We start from the raw sequence: 21,173 nt of genomic DNA, 5'->3' as shown, positions 1-21,173 counted from the left end.
AATGCAGTGGTCAGCACAGTCCTTTAGGCAGCCCACGCCTGGGGGCCCAAACTGAGATGTCTTCACCTTCTGGACTCAAAGGCAGAATGTCTCCCTGTTGACCTGATTTGCGAATGGCTGATTTTCCCATGTCATGAGAGTCCTGTTTCACCAGTGTATTAGAACAGATTAAATAATAGAGAGAAACAGAATACAAGATTGAAAAGATGTTTAAAAATGATGGAACCCTTGACAAAAAAAAGAAAGAAAAGAGGCAGAGATATGTTTCTGGGCCAAGAAAATCATGGGAAACCATAATGGTTGGAGATTTCACACTATACCATCTGATAGGTTCACCCCAATAACCTGCAGTAAGTCACAAGTTATTGTTAAGATAAAAAGGGAGAAGAGGAGCTAGTAGAAAGTCAACAGACATGTATTGATGATGTCATATGGAAGAGAGATTAGCTTTTTGTGCTTCACCCCCAAGGGCAAAACCAGGAGCAATCAGTGAAAGATGCAAGGAGGAGAACTGAAGTTACAGGGAGGGACAAACCTCTGACCAGTTAGACTTGCCTTAGCATGTTATGGGCTTCTTTGAAAGGTGGTGGGCTCCCCCTCCTTGGAAGTCGTCAAGCACAGTTTGGATGACCATTTGTTGGGAATGTTGAGAGGGCATTCCTGCTCATCTCCAGGCACTCTTGGGCAGTGACTAATGTCCCTCATGGCTTTGAAATTCCACAGTTCTCTCAAATGTCTACGTGTGCACCCTGAGCCCTTTCACTCTTTCATTCAAAAATCCTTTTTAGGGAATGAAGATGTGCAAAGCCTTGCCTTAAGTGATGATAGAGATATAGGCAATGTTAGACAGTCTGAGCTCCAATGGAAATAAATTTCCATCTTGTTGGGAAGGGAAGCCAGAAACTCCTTTATTATTATGTCTTGGGCATTGGGCTAAGCAACAGTGTGGATCACTATTATCAATTAATACATAAGTTCAAGAGTAGTGGAATATTCCTTGATATGAGACACAGAATAATTTATTATTGAGAAGGGAAAGCTTCATGGAGAATTAAGTGTGTGAATTGGCTCTTGAAAGATTTCAAGAGGCTGAGAGGAGGGGAGGGAAAATATTCCAAATGAGGGGCATAGCATGAAGTAAAGTCATAGTTCATTAGCTAGAACTTTGGTCGTGGAGGTTAGAACATCTGGGTTGAAATCATGATTGATATTTGTGAGCTCTCAGCTTTGGTACCCTCACTTGTAAAATAAAGATGGGGGCTGGACTGGGTGGCCTCTAAGTTTCCTTCCAGGTCTCAACTTCTCATTCTATGACTGGGCTGGGGGTGTGGCATTTAGGAAACAGTGCCTAGGCTAGTTTGGCTAAAATGTTGGGGAAATGACCATTATATGACATAGATAAAGATGGAAAAATTGGCTGAAGGGCCATCAATGATGTGGTAAAGAATCACAGACCCTCAGAATGTCCAAACTGGAAGGATCTAGGCTGATATAACCTAGGTCCAATTGGTCCCTTAGTGGCCAATCCTTCTACTGTGGCCTTAATGCATGCCTATCAAAATCTTTGCAGTAACTTTTCCAAGTCTTTGTCTTCTCCTTTCCACTACCAAGGCAAACTTAGGGCAGATGTCTAAGCCTTCTTCTTCTAGAAGAAGATGCTCTCCCATGTGTAGCCAGAATGGACTTTGTTTTCTTTGAATGACTCAGCTCGCCTCGTTGAGCTTCCCTGGACGCTGGGGCTTGCTCTTCCGGGGCAGGACCAGAGCTTCCTGTGTGGTAGTCGTGGCGCTGGCTGAGGGGAGGTGTGTTAACGTGGTCTACGCTGGGGGATGGGCCAAGTCAAGAACCAATCGGCCCTGGTCATTCAGGTGGCGCTTGATGATGTCAAAAACTCTATAAAAGGGGAGAGGACAGCTTGAAGATCCTCCTTTCCTTTTCCGGTTTGAGCCAGAGACGCCTACAGCCGAAGCTGAGCTTCTGGTAGCAGAGCTGACTAGAGGTTAGTGGGTAATCTTCTTACCGTAGAGGGGAAGCATGTATATGATTTTGCCTTATACCATCTCGCTTCTCTGTGGCCTCCTGGTTACCCTTGTAAGGCGGACTTATTGGGCCTGGAAGCTTTTGATGAAAATATCAAAATGGGGACGCTGGTTTGTGGGCTTGTTATTGTGGAGTGTAAATACATGCTTTAGTTCTCCTGCCTTCTGCCTAGAGAATTCCTTATATCCTGCAGTTCTGGACCTTTTAGGCACATATGAGATTCTCTTTGAAATCATAAATTCTGCCTTCCTAATATACCATGGGATTCAGTTCCATGCCTTCATTCTTTAAGTCATAGCATCAATTCTCCTCCTCTCCTCTCCATAATAGAATAGGTATCTCTAATGTGTGCTAACCTCTTCATCTTTGTTCCCATTCACTCTCACCACCCCTCCCCAGTCATCTCCCCCCACCTCTGCCCTCCAAGACTTTGACCATAAAAAATTAAAGAAATTCCAAGAAAATTTTGAAAAGTTAATCAACTGGGAAAAAAAGTGATGCAAAATTTTAAAAAATAAAATAATTCCTTGAAAACTAGAATTGGGCAAGTGGAATCCAATGACATTATAAGAAACCAAGAAATTATAAAACTGGAAAAATAGATGATAATCTGAAAGATTTCATTAGAAAAAAAACAACTGATCTGGAGAACAGATTGAGGAGAGGCAATAAAAGAATTTTCCATCTACCTGAAAATTATGATCAAAAAAATTCTGGATACAATATTACAAGAAATTATTAAAGAAATTGCTTTGAAGTTGTAGAACAAGAAGATAAAGTAGAAATAGAAACAGTCCACTGATCACCAAAAGAGATCTCAAGAACGCCTACAGGAATGCCATAGCCATGTTTCCAAATTCCCAGCATTAAGAGGAAATGCTGCAATACATATTAATATTGCAAACAATTTAAACACTGCAGAAAAGCAATTGGGATTTTACAAGACCTAGCAAAAAAGAGCGCGAAAAGACCATAGGCCTTGTAACATTGTATTTCAAAGAGCAAAGTAGCTCAGGTTGCACTGAAGAATAACTTATCCAGCAAAGGTGAATATAATACTGAATGAAAAGAAAGGGACATTTGATGAACTGAAAGACCTTCACATATTTATAACAAAAGAGCAGAACTCAATGGTCAATTAGATATAAAAGACCCAGAAGAAATATAGTAAAATCATTAAACACTAATTATAAGCTGTGATTAAGGTCAAACTGTTTACTCATGACACATGAAAACATTGTTAATACTAGTCATTTTTTGGTTTTATTATTACTAATAGCATTCTCAAAACTGTTATCATTACTGGGGTAGTTTGAAAGAAAAATTGTGGCTGAATTGTGTGATGAGGTGATTCTAAAAAACCTAATTGGGTTGGAAAATGGTTTAAGGTGAAAGTATCTAATAAAAATGATGCATGAAAGGAAGAACTAATACAGAGGAATCAGGTAGGGTGGAGGGCTGCTAATATTGGAATATTTCATCTGCTCTGAAAAGGAAACAATGTATATGTCTTAAGAGCTTTAGATGTCTTATGAATTTTTAGAGAGGTGAGAAAAATGGGGAATAAGAGGAGGGAGATACTTTTGTAAGCATATATAGATTAATATTTGGAATGTGAAGTGAATAGATAAAGGGGAGAATTTTAGAGGATGGCTAAAATAAGGAATAAGAGGGTAAAGGGAGAAGAGAAGGTAACAATGATATGGTAAAAAATGGTAGAGGGAGAAATAGTAAAAGTAAAAGGGAGGAAAATTCATATATAGCAATTATAACTTTAAATGTGAATGGGATGAACTGACCCATTAGATGAAAAGAGAAAGCAGAATGGATTAAATATCAGAATCCCATGAGAGATATGCACACAGTTGAAATAAAGGGTTAGAGTAGATTTTATTATGCTTCAACTTATGTAAAAAGGCAACAATGGCCACTATGATCTCAGAGAGAGTCATAGCTAAAATAGACAATTAAAAGAGATAAATAGAGTAAGTACATTTTGATTAAAGGTACTATAAACAATGAAGCTATATCAATACTGAACCTACATGCACCAAATACTATAGCAGGTAAATTTTTAAAAGAAAAATGAATTACAGGTGGAGACAGATAGTAGTTCATAATAATAGAAGTCTTTAATCTTCCTCTCTCAGAACTAGATAAATTGAACCAAAAATAAATAAGAATGAAATTAAGGAAGTAAATAGAATATTAGATAAACTACAAATGATAGGTATCTGGAGAGAATTGAATGGAAATAGAAAGGAATCCACTTTTTTCTCAGCATGGTACCTTTATAAGGATTGGCCATTTATTGGTGCATAAATATTTTATAATCAAATCAGAAAAGCAGAAATATTAAAAGTATCATTTTCAGATCATAATTCAATTAAAATATATTTGATAAGAGGCTACTGAAACATAGATTCAAAACTAATTGGAAATTAAACAACCTAAGCTTAAAGAATGAGTGGGTTAAAGAATGAATTAAAGAAACAATTAACAATTTCATTAAAGAGAATGACAATACTGAGACAACATATCTCTAAATACTTGCATCAGTAAAGAGCAGACTAATGAATTAGGTATGCAACTTAGAAAAAACTAGAAAAAGAATAAATGAAAAGTTTCCAGTTAAAGACCAAATTGTAAGTTGTGAAAAAATGAATAAAGGTGAGATTAATAAAATTGATCATAAAAACTATTGAATTAATAAACAAAACTAAATTTATTTTATGAAAAAATAAATAAAATAGATGAAACTGGTTAATATGATTAAAAGAGAGAGAAGAAAACCAAATCACGACTATTAAAAATGAAAAGGATGAATATACTTCTAACAAAGATAGAATTAAAACAATTAAAAGGAGATATTTTGCTTAATTAATGTGTTCTTAAATTTAACAGCTTAAGTGAAATGGAAGAATATATGCAAAAATATAAATTACCTACATTAGCAGAAGAGGAAACAGGGTATCTAAATAGACCTATTTTAGAAAAAGAAACTGAAGGGGCCATAAATGTGCTCCCTAAAAGAAAAGTACCAGGACCAGATGAATTTACCAGCAAATTCTATCAAACATTTAAAGATCAACCAATTCCCATATTAAGCAAATTATTTGGAATTACAGATAAAGAAGGGATTCTACCAAACTCCTTTTATGAAACAAATATGATTTTGATATCTAAACCAGGAAGAGTAAAAACAGAAAAAGGAAATTGTAGACCAATTTCGTTAATGAATATGGATGCAAAATTCCTAAATAAAATATCAATAATAAAACAAAAAATTAAATAATTTTATAAATAGATGAAGAAAATGTTCTCGATAAAGTATAATAGTCATTTCTGTTAGAAATACTTGAATGTATTGGTAGAAATGGACCTTTTCTTAGGTTAACTCAAAGCATTTACCAAAAACCATCAGCAAGCATTGTTTGTTATGTGGATAAACTAGAAGACTTCCCAATAATATCAAGTGTGAAAGAAGGACACTCACTGTCCACAATATTATTCAGTATTCTATTGGAAATCCTAGCAATAGCAGTAAGAGAAGAAAAAGAAACTGAAGGAATCAGAATAGGGAATGAGGTAATAAAAGTATCTCTTTTTGCAGATGACATGAGGATATCCATGGAAAATCTCAGCATCAACTCAAAAGTTAGGTGAAACAATAATTTAAGTGAAACATCATGATTTAAAGTAAATCCTCATTAATTATCAGCCTTCCTATATGTCACAAAATTCTTCAAAAAGAGATAGTAAAATTTACCCTATTTAAAATAACTCTAGCCCAGGCCAAGTCCCACTGGGTCATTATTTGGGCCCTGATTGGCTCAGAGTGAATGTAAATAGAAATTATTTCTGTTTCGGCTAGAATCCCTGAGGTTCTTCCCTCCCAGACTGATTTTTTTCTTTTTATTTGACAAGGTAAAAATGTCATTCCTACTTCATTTATTACCTAGCCTTAATCACTGAATGGGAATTGTCTCAGTCAAACTGAGAACTGTTAAAGACCTTAGCATAAGAAGGCCAATGTCTCCCACTTCATCCATGGCCATCTCTGGTCATACTGATGTATGTCTAGCCTTTGGACCAGGCTCTGGAGCAGAAAGTGAGTTTGATGACTTTGCAGTGCAGTATCTCACTTAAATTCAATTCACTTGTATGTCATAGCATCACCTCCCTGATGTCATTGTCTTTTTTGAGAACAAAGTACAAACAACAACAACAGGCAGTATAAAATACCTGGGAGTCCACCTGCCAAAAATCCCAGGTATTATATAAACAAAATTACAAAAAAAGATTTTATACAAATATAATCAGATTAATTGGAGAGATTAATTGTTCATGGTAGTCTAGGCCAATATAATAAAATGAGAGTTTTACCCAAAATAATTTATATATTCCATGTCATCTCAATTAAATTACCAAAAAATGTTTCATTGCATTAGAAATAATCATAAGCAAATGGATTTAGAAAAACAAAAAGTCAAAAATGTCAAAGGAAATAATGAAAAAAAAGTGTAAAGGAGGGAGGTTTAGCAGCACCAGATCTTAAACTGTATTATAAGGCAGCAATTATTATACCTATGTGATACTGGCTAAGCAATAGAAAGGTAGATCAAAGGAACAGGGTAGACATACAATTTACAGCAGCAAATAAATATAACTACCTTGTGTTTGACAGGAGCAAAGAATTAAGATTTGGGGATAATAATTATTTGGTACTAATTGTTGGGAAAAATGGAAAGCAGTATGGCAGGAACTGTGCATAGACCAATATCTCACACAACTTACCAAGACAAGGTGAAAATTGTTACATGACCTAGATATAAAATGAGACATTTACGAGAAAATTGCAAGAGCATGGAAGATATTACTTATAAGACGTATGGATAGGTGAACAATATATGAAAAAATGAGAGATAAAAAGGAAAGTTAGATAAAAGGAATAATTTTGATTATACTAAATTAAAAAAAAATGTTTACTACAAGTAAAAACAATGTAGCCAGGACCAAAAGGAAAGAATAAAAATGGGGAAAAAGTATAGACATTTAATCAGATAAAGGTCTAATATCTAAAATATAGAAAGATCTTTGTATAATCTAAAAGAATGAGTCATTCTCCAGTTGTTAAATGGGACAAAGCATGTGAAAAGGCAATCTTTCTTTTTTTTTAAATTTATTTAATATATTTAGTTTTCAGCATTGATTTTCACAAGAGTATGAATTATGAATTTTCTCCCCATTTCTACCCTCCCCTCCACTCCAAGATGATGTATATTCTGGTTTCCCCATTCCCCAGTCCACCCTCCCTTCTGTCACCCCACTCCCCTCCCATCACCTCTTCCCTTCCTTTCAAGATAAATTTCTACGCCCTATTGCCTGTGTATCTTATTTCCCTGTTGCATGCAAAAACTTTTTTTTTGTTTTTGAACATCTATTTTTAAAAACTTTGAGTTCCAGATTTTCTCCCCTCTTCCCTTCCCACCCACCCTCCCTAAGAAGTCAAGGAATTCAACGTAGGCCACATGCATATCATTATGTAAAACCCTTCCACAATACTCATGTTGTGAAAGACTAACTAGATTTTGCTCCTTCCTAACCTATCCCCCTCTATTGAATTTTCTCCCTTGACCCTGTCCCTTTTAAAAAGTGTTTGTTTTTGATTACCTCCTCCCACATCTGCCCTCCCTTCTATCATCCTCCCTTTTTTATCTTCTTCCTCCTTCTTTCCTATGGGGTAAGATACCCCATTGAGTATGTATGGCATTCCCTCCTCAGGTTAAATCTGATGAGAGAAAGATTCACTCATCCCAACTTACCTGCCTCCTCTACCCTTCCTATACAACTGCTTTTTCTTGCCACTTTTATGCGAGATAATTTACCCCATTCTATCTCTCCCTTTCTCCTTCTCTCAATATATTCCTCTCTCATCCCTTAATTTGATTTTTTTATTTATCATCCCTTCATATTCAACTCTCCCTATGGCCTCATATAAATATATACATATATATACACACATACATACATATACACACATGTATATACATATATATATATGCATACTCCCTTCAGCTACCCTAATACTGAGGTTTCATGAATCATACACATCATCTTTCCATGTAGGAATGTAAACAAAACAGTTCAACTTTGGAAAGTCCCTTGAGATTTCTTTCTTGTTCTTTTTCTTGATTACCTTTTCATGCTTCTCTTGAATCTTGTGTTTGAAAGTCAAATTTTCTATTCAGTTCTGGTCTTTTCACTGTGAAAGCTTGAAAATCCATATTTTGCCTTGGAGCATGATACTCAGTTTTGCCTCGTAGGTGATTCTTGGTTTTAATCCTAGCTCCACTGACCTCCAGAATATCGCATTCCAAGCCTGTCGATCTCTTAATATAGAAGCTGCTAGATCTTGTGTTATTCTGTTTGTGTTTCCACAATACTCAAATTGTTTCTTTTGTGCTGCTTGCAGTATTTTCTCCTTGATCTGGGAGCTCTGAAATTTGGCAACAATATTCCTAGGAGTTTTCTTTTTATGATCTTTTTGAGGAGGCGATCTGTGGATTCTTTCAATTTCTATTTTGCCCTGTGGCTCTAGAATATCACGACAGTTCTCCTTCATAATTTCTTGGAAGATGATATGTAGGCTCCTTTTTCGATCATGGCTTTCAGGTAGTCCAATAATTTTTAAATTCTGTCTCCTGGATCTATTTTCCAGGTCTGTGGTTTTCCAATGAGATATTTCACATTGTCTTCCACTTTTTCATTCCTTTGGTTCTGTTTTATAATGTCTTGATTTCTCATAAAGTCACTAGCTTCCATTTGCTCCAACCTAATTTTTAATGTAGTATTTTCTTCAGTGGTTTTTTGGACCTCCTTTTCCATTTGGCTAATTCTGCCTTTCAAGGCATTCTTCTCCTCATTGGATTTTTGGAGCTCTTTTGCCATTTGAGTTAGTCTATTTTTAAGGTGTTGTTTTCTTCAGTATTTTTTGGGTCTCCTTTAGCAAGTCATTGACTTGTTTTTCATGGTTTTCTCGCATCCTTCTCATTTCTCTTCCCAATTTTTCCTCTACTTCTCTAACTTGCTTTTCCAACTCCTTTTTGAGCTCTTCCATGGCCTGAGACCAGTTCATGTTTTTCTTGGAGGCTTTTGTTGTAGGTTTTTTGACTTTGTTGACTTCTTCTGGCTGTATGTTTTGGTCTTCTTTGTTACCAAAGAAAGATTCCAAAGTCTGAGACTGAATCTGAGTGCATTTTCGCTCCCTGGCCATGTTCCCAGGCAACGTACTTGACCCTTGAGTTTTTCAGCAGGGTATGACTGCTTGTGGAGTGAAGAGTACTTTGTTCCAAGCTTGAGGGGATGCGCTGTTGTTTTCAGAGCTATTACACGCAGCTCTGCCACACCAGTGCTCCTCCTCCCACAAGAACCCCCAACCCAGACTGGACTCACATCTTGTGCAGGCTCTGCAGTCCTGCTCTGATCTGCCACTTAATTCCTCTTACCAGAGGGCCTGGGGCTGGAAGCAACTGCAGCTGTAGTTCCTTTAGCTGCGCCACCTCCGCTGCCCCCTGCGGTGGTGGTCCAACCAGGAACTCTTTCCATTCTCTTCCCCGCAGCTTTTCCCCCTAACCTTCTCTATTGTCTTTGGTGTTTGTGGGTTGACAAGTCTGGTAACTGCCACAGATCACTGATTCAGGGCTCTAGGGCCAGCTCTGCCCGGCTCCTGGTCTGGTTGGTCCACGCAGGCCACGCTGGGCTCAGTTCCTCTCCTGCTCCCAGCTCCTTGTGTGATAAACCTCACCGAGTGACCATCCAGGCTGTCCTGGGATGGGTCCCTGCTTCCCTCTGCTATTTTGTGGGTTCTACAGTTCTAGAATTTGTTCAGAGCCATTTTTTATAGGTTTTCGGAGGGATTTGGCAAGGAGCCCATGTAAGTCCCGGCTTTCCAGCTGCCACCTTGGCTCTGCCCCCAGTAGCTTTTTGAACAGGCAATTTTTTCAATGAAAAAAATCAAAACAAGTTATAGACACAGTAAAAAATGCTCTAAATCATTATTGATTGAGAAATGAAGATTAAAACAACATTTGGATATCATTTTACACCTACTAGAATGGCTAAAATGATTGAAAGAGATGCCAACCAGTGTTGGGGGGGGTTGTGCAAAAATTTAGACACTAATCATTAGTGCTATTGTGAACTGATCAAACAATTTTGGAGAGCAATCTGGAATTGTACTCAAAGAGTTGCTAAACTACACATACATTTATCCAGCAGTACCACTACTAGGTCTGTTTCCAAAGATGATTAGGGAAAAAGGAAAAGAACCTATATGTTCTAAAATGTTTATAGAAACTCTCTTTGTGGTGGCAAAGAACTGGAAATTGCAGGGAATTGGGTTAATTGGCTGAATAAGTTATGGCATATGGTGTGTTGGCAACCAAAAATGGGCTCCTTAGCACTTTGTCAACAAGTGGCCTTGACTAGTTTGGCTTTTTCCCCTGAACTGAATGCTGTTTGTATGTTGGACTGGAGTAAGCTTGTCGGCCCCTTCACCTTGCTTCCCTTGCTTAAGCTGATGGAAAGAACCTGTGCTTTCCCGGTCAACCCCTTCACCTTGCTTAAGCAGATTGAAAGAACCTGTGCTTTCCCCGGCGTACCTTACACCCCCGCAGAAGCTGGATGGTTAAAAGCAGCTCCCGTTGGAGCCAGCTACAGCTACAGCCACAGCTGAAGCAGGAGCTGCCAGTAGCAGAGCTGACCTACGGGAGGAAGCTGAACAAAGACTTCAGGCCAGTGGGTAATCTTTTTACCATAGAGGGGGAAGCATGATTTTGCTTTATGCAATCATGCTTCTCTGTAGCCTCCTGGTTACTCTTTCAAGGCGTACTTATTGGGCCTGGAAGCTTTTGATCAATATATCAAAATGGGGTTGCTGGTTCATGGGTTGGTTACTGTGGAGCCTAAATATATGTTTTGATTCTTCTGCCTTCTACTTTGAGAGTTTCTTATATCCGGCGGTTCCGAACCTTTCAGACATGTTTATGATCCTCTTTGAGATTATAAACTCTGCCCTCCTAGTACATATGGTTTTGATAGAATACTACTGTGCTATTAGAAATGATGAGCTCCATGATATTAGAAAAACATGGAAAGATTTCGATGAAATAATGAAGAAAGAAGAGAGAGAAGATTGTATACAGGAAGAGCAATATTGTTTTAAGAATGACTTTGAGCGAATAAGTTATTTTGTCTATTATAGATATATAAATTAAATATAAAGACCAGGTGAAGAAATACACTATCTTCATCCAGAGAAGGAAATGAAAAATAGGAATATGTATAGCATAATTTAACAGCTATATATAACTGTAGGAAGGGTGGGGAGGGAAGAAAAAGGAAAAAAATGAGAAATTTACATGATAATTTTTTTATTGTTGAAAAGAATATTAAAATGTATGTAGTCATTTGCAGTTTCATGTGCAATCCTGTTTTTATTGTGCTATGTTATAGAAATGCTTCTCTGACTCCACAAATTAAAAATAAAATAATTTTAAAAATGTAAAACAAAACTAAACAAAACAAAACAAAAAACAGACTTTGACCTGGGGCTTTGATTTTACTGACTTCCTTCAGATGCAGGTGGCTCTCCTGGCACCTTCACCATCATGCGAGTCAAAGGGCCAAAAGGCATAATCCTAAACCTATAGAGCTTCAGAGTTGGAAGGGATCTCAGAGGTCATCCACTCCAACTTGTACCCAGAAAATAACACCAACAAAATATACTGAACAGCTTTTGCTTGAAGACTTCCAATGAGGGAAATCTACCATCTCTGAAGAGAAACCATTTCATTTTTGGACAGCTCTGCCAGTTAGAAAGTTTTTGCTAGTGTCAAGCCAAATCATACCCCTCTGCTAGTTTTGGGGCCAAGAGCTTTCTAGTAAAAGGCCTTCTAATACTTGAAGACAGTCATCATGCCGCTCTTTACCCACCAAATTAGCCTTTCTGTTCTTAATTTGAACACTCCAAGCTCCTTCAACTGATCCTGCTATAGGATGAGTTTGGACCCCATACACCCCTCAATTACCCTCTCCCTCCATCTTATTCCTCTCCCCCCACTCTGAGACAAGAAAGAAGGAAACTTCCTATTTTTTCTATCATATTTCTTATAACCACAAGACCTATGCAATGGGTTGAAATTCTTTGGGAGTGCTGAAGTACAGGAGTCAAAGATATCTTTCAAATAATTCTGGAGATGAAAAATATTTATCATAATTCAAAGAACTCACCAAGTGTTTTAAAGACATGGTAGTGGATGGGAAATTTTGGACGATCAATAAACACTTGGTCTTGGTTGACCAGGACCTCCTTGATCAGTGGCAACCCAGATACCATCACAAACGTGCGATTGCCAGCATATGTGCAGAAAATATTTCCATATTCCCTGGAAAACTGAAAAAGAATTAGTTTGAGTTGCAAATTCCCATTGCCCTTGAAGCTATTTTTGTCTCTACTGTCATCAGATGATATTCTAGGAATGTGAAACATCAAATCTAATTGAGTCCTCTCAATGTAGTCTGATCCAATTCTACCAAATTCAGTTCAGCTCACCCCAACAAACACTGAATCACTCAACTACATCCAATCCCTGTTGTAGGAGATGAGGAGACAATCACAAACTCCAAACAGTTCCTTCTGTTGAGGAATTGACATTGGAAGGAAATGATCTGTGCAAATATAAGTAAATACAGAATACAAACAAAGAAAATTCTAAGTGATTTGTGGGGACACCAGCATGTGGGAGGGATCTGGAAGGCTTCTTAAAAGAGATAGACCCCTGAAGCTAAGCTTTGATGGAAACTGGGAATTCCAAAAGCTTCAGGGGAAGAGGCACTATATTCCAGGCTCTGAAGTGGCTGCTACATTCAAGGCAGCTTGCTGGGCTAGGAATATATGACAAAGAAGGACTCAAAAGTTAATATGGGGGAAAGACTTGAAGCTCAACACTTGAACCGTTAGTAAGTTCATTGGAGTTGATAGAACGTGAACTCCCAGAGGGCAGGGACAGTTTAATTTTTGTTTTCTTAATCTCCAACACCTAGCATAGTACTTGGCACATAGTAGGTACTTATGAAATGCTTGTTAATTGATTGATTGGATCTTTCCCCCATGACACCCATCAAATCCCTTTCAAAACTTAGAAGATGGTCTTTGAGAGGGATTAGAGGAAAAATCAATCAATGCTGCTGGCAACATGGTCATGAGCTTCTCTGAACTTAGCAAGCCTTGTCCTCAGGTCATAGACCCCTTGGGAGTCTGTCACCACACTCTTGTCTAAAGCCATGACAGCTTGGTAGGGACTGAGAATGCTGGCCTGTTTCAAGGACCTCAGAAAGGGCAGGACCTCAAGTTAATAGTTCATGATGACGATTTTTAGGAGCCAAGAATATTTAGACTTCAAAAGGAAAAAAAGCCAGGTGAGAGGTGGCATGTGATAAGGGCTTATGACTTGAAATCTAGCAAGTTCTGGGTTCAGATCTTGCCTTTGACCCTTATGTGGAACCAGTCACTGAAAGTTTTCCAAGATTTAGTTTCTACATATGTAGTAGCTATCTCAAAGGGGTATGTTGAAATTCAAATGAGATAATGCATGCAAAGTTGCTTGCAAATCTGCAAAGGCTATTTCAGTCTCACTTGGGAGGCAGCATGGGTTAGTGCGTAGAGACCCAGCATCAGCATCATAAAGACCTGGGTTGAAGTCTCACCCCTGACCCAGCTGTATGAATATTGGTAAGGCACTTAACCTTTTTATGTCCCAGGTACGCAGTCTCCAATGGGTTGCTTCTGGATCTGTGCTTGGATCTGAGCTAGCATTTTATCGATGCTTCAAAGAAAGACACAGATAGGATGCTTATCTGATTTGTAGTCAACACTAAGTTGGGAAGGGTAGCTGAGTGATGGAGTCAACCAAAAAAGTTTTAATTGGTGGTGGTTGGACTGAGTGTAATGAGGTGAAATTGAAAAAGGTTAAATGTAAAGTCTCACACTAAGACAAAAGAAACAATTTCACACATACTGTTGCTCTGTAAAAGATCTGGGTCATGACAATTTGTTTTTCTTTTCTTTAAATTTTGATAATTGCATTTTATTAAAATCAGTGTCCTTCCTAATCCTATTTTAGGCATTTAAGATCATGATTCTGAGGATATTTCCATTGGTTTCAGCAGAATGACTGTCAGAGGGGTCTAGGACACAAAAACAAATAACCAAAAAAAACCCAAATTGTGAAACAGGGTTTATATAGGGATTGAATAAATAGTCCCTAATATGAGACAGCAGTGTAACATTTCAGGCAAAAAAATAGTCATTGTCAGCGATGTTAGTGTTTGGTGCCCTTAATTTGAAGGAACACTACTGGGGTGTTGGCAGTGTAATGGTAACAGCCAGAAGTGACTGATAAAGCAGTGAATATCACAGACCTGATGTGGCTCGTCCAAAGTCTAAAGATCAGAGTGAGGGGCCATGGGTTATTAACCTTAGGGGTGTCTAAGTGTGTGTGTCTTCTCATTCTTCTTGTTGTCCCCATAGTCCCTTTATTACTCTGGTGAATCCTATGGGTTCCTTTCAGAAGAAAGTTTTAAATGCATAAGATACAATATATAGCATTGTAATGAAAACCAAGTATATTAAACGCAGTGATCGAAAGACGTTTTTAATTAAAATTCAGTGGCCCAAGTTAAATACCTCTGACTCTAGAGTTTGAGGGGCCTCAGAGGCTGCCTACGCCATTTCTGCCAGTCATTATATTAATGAACATTTGTTAAGTTATTTTTACATGCCAGGTACTGTGCTATGCACTGGGGATTCAAAAAAGCCAAAGACAGTCTCTCAAGGTGCTCGCCTATCAATTTCCAGATATAATAATCATCATAACGATAATGAGAATAGTAACAAATAGCTCACATTTATATAATGCTTAATGTCTTCCAATCACTGCATGAAGCACTTTACCATCATTGTCTCAATACATCAGAATCACAGAGATTGAGTCAGAAGCGCTCTCAGCACCCATCCAATCCTGACCACGTACAATGTTAACAATGACACACCCCACGAATGATGAGCATATCACTTCCCCCAAGTCTTACAGGTCAGAAGCAGGATGTGAACTAAGGCACTCTAAGCCCAATACCGGATGATCTTTCCATTGCAAGAAGCTGCTTCCCAGGCAGGGCCAGAGGAGGATGGATAGCCAGGCTTGTGTCTGCCCAATCCAGCCATCTTACCCAGAGCCCCAGTTCCCATGCCCCACTCACAGCTAGTAGATTCTTGACCTCTCATCTCACTCCTTACCTTTTCGATTGTCATTTGTGGGTTTTTAAAGTCCAGCTGAAAGAAGTTGCCCACTAAGGGCAGCCCAGGAGGGCCAGGGGGGTAGTTGAGATGCCACCTCCTCCTCTGCAGATACTGTGCCAGGATCAGGAGGATGGCAGAGAGGAGAAGGAAGGTCTGCAGGGGGGTTCTTTCCCAAAGGGAAGGGAGCACAGTTCCCAGAGAGAGCTGCATCGTTCCCCAGCTCTGGCACCAAGGCCAGACAAGCCAAGCTCCTCCTCCTTCTTCTTCTTTCTCTTCTTGCAGCAACAGCAGCAGCGATGGGCCCACCAGGAGCAACGTTCACATGAGAGAGAGAACTCAAGCTGCGTCTGTCCCCTTGAAGCTGCTGCCAGAGAGCTCCAGGGAGTGCCAGCCCCACCTCTGTGCCTCAACCCTCTGCACTCTGCCAGGGCCTGCGTCCTGGGAGTAAACACACCCCACCCCTACAATCTTACTTCCTGAAAAGAAGACTGGGCCTGCCTGTGTGCTGGAAATCAGAGACACTTAGACAGAGCAGACTAGGAAGGCTCCACCCCCAGACAGACCTACACAGTGGGGCCCAACTCACAGGGCCAGATCTGTGAGGAAGGAAGGGACTAGAACTGCATCCCCTTGTTTAGGAGAGCAGCAAGCTGAGGTCCAGGGAGACCAGGAAACTGACAAGGTCCCACAGCAATTTGTAAGTTTCAGAGTCTTCCCTGGAACCTGAGTCAGCTGACTTCAAGTCAGCACTCTTCTCCCTCTTACAAACTGCTCCTATCGGGCTTGAGAACTAACATAGAGGAGCTCTAAACCTGGAGTCCAGGGACCCCTGAGGGGTACATGGATAGATTACATGAGTCTGTGGACTTGAGTGGGAGAAGATAATTTCAACTTTATTGTAATAAATAGAATAAAATTCCAAGGGATTTAAAATAAATTGAGCTAATCAGAATAAAATCCCAATATAATTGGAACAGTAGAAATAAAAGTCCAATATAATTGGAATAAATTGAGGTAATTAATTTATTTAATTTATTTATTTAACAATTAGAACAGCATTCTAACATAAACGAAATTAACAAAACTAAAATTCCAATATAATTAGAATAAAATTTTCATATAATTGTGTTAAATTAGAATGAAATTCCAATATAATCGAAGTAAAATTCCAGTGTAACCAGAGGAAAAATTGGGATAACTGGAATTCCAATCTAATTGGAATAAATAGGAATAATTGGAAAGACTGGAATAAAATTCTAACATATTTCAATGTAATTATAATTTCATTTGTAATTCTATGTCTATTATTTTATGCTTTTAAAATATCATTCTGAGAAAGGATCCATAGGCTTCAGCAAAAAGCCTAAGGGGTTCAGGGCATAAAACAGTTGGAAACCACCTTTTCTGATAAGCAGGCACTTCTAATTGCTTGTTACTACTTTTCAAACCTACCTCAGTCTGTGAGGTTGGGGCCAGGAGCCAGGAGTGAATGGCAATCCTTGTGTTTTCCCTTCCAATGGTCTTCATGGAGCAGTGGGTAGAAAGCTGATCTGGAGTCAGAGGGCCTGACCTGGAATTTCAGCTCTTCCATTTTTACTTCCCTGGGCTTCTATTTCCTCATAAGTAAAAAAAAAAGAGGTTAGATTATCAGAGGTGTCAAATATGAGAACCCTACTTGAAGCACTATAGCTCTTTGTGCCTGCGTAGGGCCAGAGGCAAACTAAAATGTCATTTAGAAATGTTTAATTAAATAAAGATACCACACAACATAGATAATGCCAGTATGTGGCTTTATCAGCCTGCAGGTGGACACACCTGCATTAGATGACCTCTGAGTTCCCTTTGCTATGGTTTCTCACTCTGGAATGAAAGGCCGTGTCCACTGTCCTCAGGCATCATGTAAACAAGAGGTAATGGGTAGGGAGATAGCCTTTTGGACAAAAGGCCCATCAATGACCCACAGTTTATTTGTGAATAATAGAATATTTATCTGGAAGAAGTCTTAGAGATGCTGGATAATAGGGTCACAGATCTGGAGCTGAAGGGATCTCTGAGGCTATCTAGTCCAATGTTCTCATTTTACAGATGAGGAAACAGAGACCCAGAGGATATGGGACTTGATAGTGGGGACAATCATCAATCACCATTATCCTAATATTCTGTAGGAAGTTAAGGTTTACAAGGAATTTTCCATGTGTTCTCACATTTGTTGTTTCCAAAACCATTTAAAATAAATGTGATTATTATGCCCATTTTACAGGTGCAGAAACTGAGGCAGAGAGAGGTTAAAAGACTTGCCAAGGGTTGCATAGCTAGTAAGTGTCTGAGGCAAGACTGGGATTCAGGTCTTCTGACCCGAAGCACAAGGGTGACAGCTGCCAAGGTGAAGTAGGTAGTCATTTGTAGGCGTGGGATTCAAACCCAGGCCCTCTGACTGAAAATTGTTCTGTTACTTCATCCTGCCTCCCTTAAGTGATAAATATATTGAAAATAGTAAACAGAATTTTTTTAACTTAAATCTTTAAGTGTTCCTCAGCCCAGCTAGATCCATGCTTACACATATACATACACAAACAAATGCACACACACAGCTGTATATATACATATGTATGTGTGTATATATGTATATATATATATATTTATGTATATGGAGAGAGAGACAGACAAAGAACAGATAGACAGATACAGAGAAAAAGAGATATACATACATGTACATACATATGTGATGGTAAATTTGAGGAATTTAATTTAAAATTAAATGTAATTCAAATGCAAAGATACAAACAAAAAAAAGCCACATGCTGCTACCCAGCCCTGAATCTGAAGCCCCCTGGAAGTCTGAGTCACTTTCTCTCATCATATTCCACCATTGTCACCATTTACTCTTAACCAAAAACAATATAACAAATCCATGAGACATTGCACTGAAACTAGATTTATTACAAGAGAAATGACCATGCTTGTAGAACCCAAAGAATTTACAATCCATACAGAAGTTTGCATATTTATGACAGTACAACAAAAGGAGGAGGAGGAAACAAAAACCTCCACCCAGAGAGGTGTGGCATGAGAGGGGAAAAGATGTGAAAAGGACCAAACCCCTCCCAAAGGGGAGGAACAAGGCAAGGGCAAAAGCAGCATTCTTTACCCTTGGGAGTTGCTAGACCATGATAGATAGGATGGTCTGCTTATCATCGAGGGTCCCAGCTGTACAAGTAGTTCCTTAGCCTAATGCAAACTGACAGTCACCTGTCTTGATTCCCAAGGACAGGCAGGGAGTCCAGCTTGAGATACAAACACCAAATTACACAAACTCGGGGGTCTTCATCCTTGACACATCTGGGGCCTCCTGCACACTCTGGTCCCAATGTTACTGGAAAATATGGCAACTCAAAAAGACAAGCTCAGGAGAATCCTTAACTGCACTTAGCACAGTAGTAGGTATTAATGCATATAGTAGGTGCTTAATAAGTGCTTGACTTGTTGAGGAAATGAATAATACTGAAAGCAAATGAACCTGTGATAGCTTGATTATCAACTCCCTCTGTGTTGTGTAGTTCTAGCTCATCCCTAAGCATGGCTTGTGTACTGAGGGAGGAGGTTACCTCTCAGAATGGACTCATACATTAAATATTGGGAAACTTAATTCCTTTTTAAAATTTAAGTAAAAGTAAAGATGGATGGAAGTCCCAATATCTTCATTCTGTGTCCCAAATGATAATCTAGGTAAGTTCTTGGGAAACATAGACCTCCCCTGGTAGACTATTGGCTAGGGAGTGATACAGACAACCAACACCATGGACTGTTGGCCATTTCTGATTTTGATGCTCTATCCACAGCAACTCTCAGTGGCTGGCACATAGTAGGTGCTTAATCAATGCTTATAGAATTGAATTCAGTTTACCGAACTGAACTGAAGTGAATTGAAAAGTTATTCAGAGAAACTTTGGACTGGGATTGTTGGCAGATTGCTATCACCATCCCTTTTCTCAGGAAAAGTTTTTTTTTTCTTTTTAATTTTAAGATTTTGATTTAGTAAACTCCATTGCATTTCCCTTGGCAAACTGGGCCTACTTCCATTGACCTTAGAAGGTTGTTGTTGTCATGATTGAATCCTCAAATAAGACAAACTGAAGCAAGTGAGTTCCAGGCACAATTGGTTTATTAGCAGTGGCTAGCAATTTGTTAATAAAATGGGTCTGAGACCACCTGGTTTGGTACAAGGACCTCATTGTGAACTCATAGCATTTTTCTAGGTATAATGGAGGAACATTAGAAAGAGGCACATAAACGATAAATGAGGAACACTGGTCACATTGATTCACATGGGCCTTTACAGCTTTCTGATTGGCTGGGGTATTATAAAAGTTTCCTTTATCAGCATGAAAATCTACCTTGTGTAAGCATCTCTGAACGGAACAGGGAAACTTTACAGGAAGAGGGAACTTTAACCGATTAGCGATGCTCAAGGTGTAGGCATTCCTAGCAGCTATATTTAATTAATTATATATTTATGTGTCATTATATTAGTTGACTATATTAGTGACTATGATTAATAGTGAAGTGATTATGATTTACCATCTTTAACAAAGCTGTTAATAGGAATGAGGACCCCAACTCAAGAGCTGATGGATTAATATTTTACACTGTGAAGATCAAAGGAAATAATTTGAAAGTGAGTGGTTTAGAGATGAAATAATCAGCAATATTTATTGGGTTTTTTCTCCATGTCAGGCACTGAGCCGGATGCTGTAGATCCAAAAACAAAGAAAACAACCTCTTCCCACAAGGAATTTATGATCAAAAGGATCCCTAAGGATTGGCCTCAACAACCTGTGGATGCCTCCTGTAACCGTGTAAAAACTCTAGAAATCCTCCCTTAAAATCACATCCATTATATGAGTTATAAAATCAGTAGAGAAACAAATAATTAGCTAAAAATAACTGGCCCCACTGCTTGAGGCAGGGGAGGAAAAGCATTGGTTCTCTCTTTATAGCATCATAAGGTTTTAGATTTAGAGGTAGAGAGGACCTTAGAGAACCTCCTCCTCATTTTGGATGTGGAAACTGAGGCAGAAGTTCAAGTGACTTCCCCAAGGTCACCCAGCCAGTAAATGGCAGGGCTGGGATTTGAATCCAGGTCCTTGGAGTCTAGGTCCTTTGTCTAATAAGGATTCCTTGTGCTTTCCTTTTGATGGAATTTAATGCCTCTCCTCTTTCAGAGCAGGAAGCTTCAAATTGGGCCACAGATACCCTCCCTTTGTCTCTCTTTTCCCCTCCTTGACTTCTCTCCCTTTCCACGTGCAAGTTGCAAAGGACACATTGGGTGACATTGGAGGATGTGGATAGTTTCATGTCCTTCCCTGTGTCATATACTACTACTACTGCTGCTGCTGCTACTACTATCACCACTACTACTACTACTACCGCTACTACTACTATTACTACTACTGGAGGACCACCCTACTGGCCTAGTTTGGCCTACATCACTCGAGGAAGGGCGCAGATTTGGTAGGAGACAGGAGAGAGGGTTAAGCCATATCGGATGTCCAGGCTCAGCTGGGTGTTTGGGGGAGCCTGGAATGTGAATTTCTGGAGCAGGGAGGTGAAGAAGAGGAAGAGCTCAGCCCGAGCCAGCTGTTCTCCCAGGCAGACCCTCTTTCCTGAAAGGCAAGGAGATGAGAAAGGAGTAAATCTACTAATGCTTGGCACAGGCATCAAGTTGGTGTAGGGGGTCCCCAGGCCTGGGTCTGGACCTTAAGGCTATTCAGTA

General features: G+C 39.0%; 2 protein-coding genes across 5 annotated transcripts in view; both read right to left on the bottom strand.

The window, feature by feature from the left end:
* LOC118846138 (cytochrome P450 2J2-like) overlaps positions 1–17,005 on the bottom strand; it is a 58,633-nt gene extending 41,628 nt beyond the window's left edge. For 3 of the 4 annotated variants that reach the window (XM_036754380.1, XM_036754379.1, XM_036754377.1), the window contains exons 1-2: positions 15,398–15,882; positions 12,334–12,496 (exon numbers count right to left, since the gene is read on the bottom strand). In XM_036754380.1, coding sequence (XP_036610275.1) covers positions 12,334–12,496; positions 15,398–15,610 — 376 coding nt within the window. In that variant the 5' untranslated portion in view covers positions 15,611–15,882. Of the gene's footprint in view, positions 1–12,333; positions 12,497–15,397; positions 15,883–16,852 lie in introns of those variants that run through there. The other variant, XM_036754378.1, reaches the window with a different exon arrangement.
* Positions 17,006–19,544: 2,539 nt separating this feature from the next.
* LOC118846143 (cytochrome P450 2J2-like) overlaps positions 19,545–21,173 on the bottom strand; it is a 34,728-nt gene continuing 33,099 nt past the window's right edge. The window contains exon 9 of the mRNA XM_036754383.1: positions 19,545–21,063. Coding sequence (XP_036610278.1) covers positions 20,882–21,063 — 182 coding nt within the window. The 3' untranslated portion in view covers positions 19,545–20,881. The remainder of the gene's footprint in view (positions 21,064–21,173) is intronic.

Source organism: Trichosurus vulpecula, chromosome 4 (assembly GCF_011100635.1).
Source record: "Trichosurus vulpecula isolate mTriVul1 chromosome 4, mTriVul1.pri, whole genome shotgun sequence".
Taxonomy (NCBI): domain Eukaryota; kingdom Metazoa; phylum Chordata; class Mammalia; order Diprotodontia; family Phalangeridae; genus Trichosurus; species Trichosurus vulpecula.
This window is presented reverse-complemented; position numbering and strand designations above follow the sequence as displayed.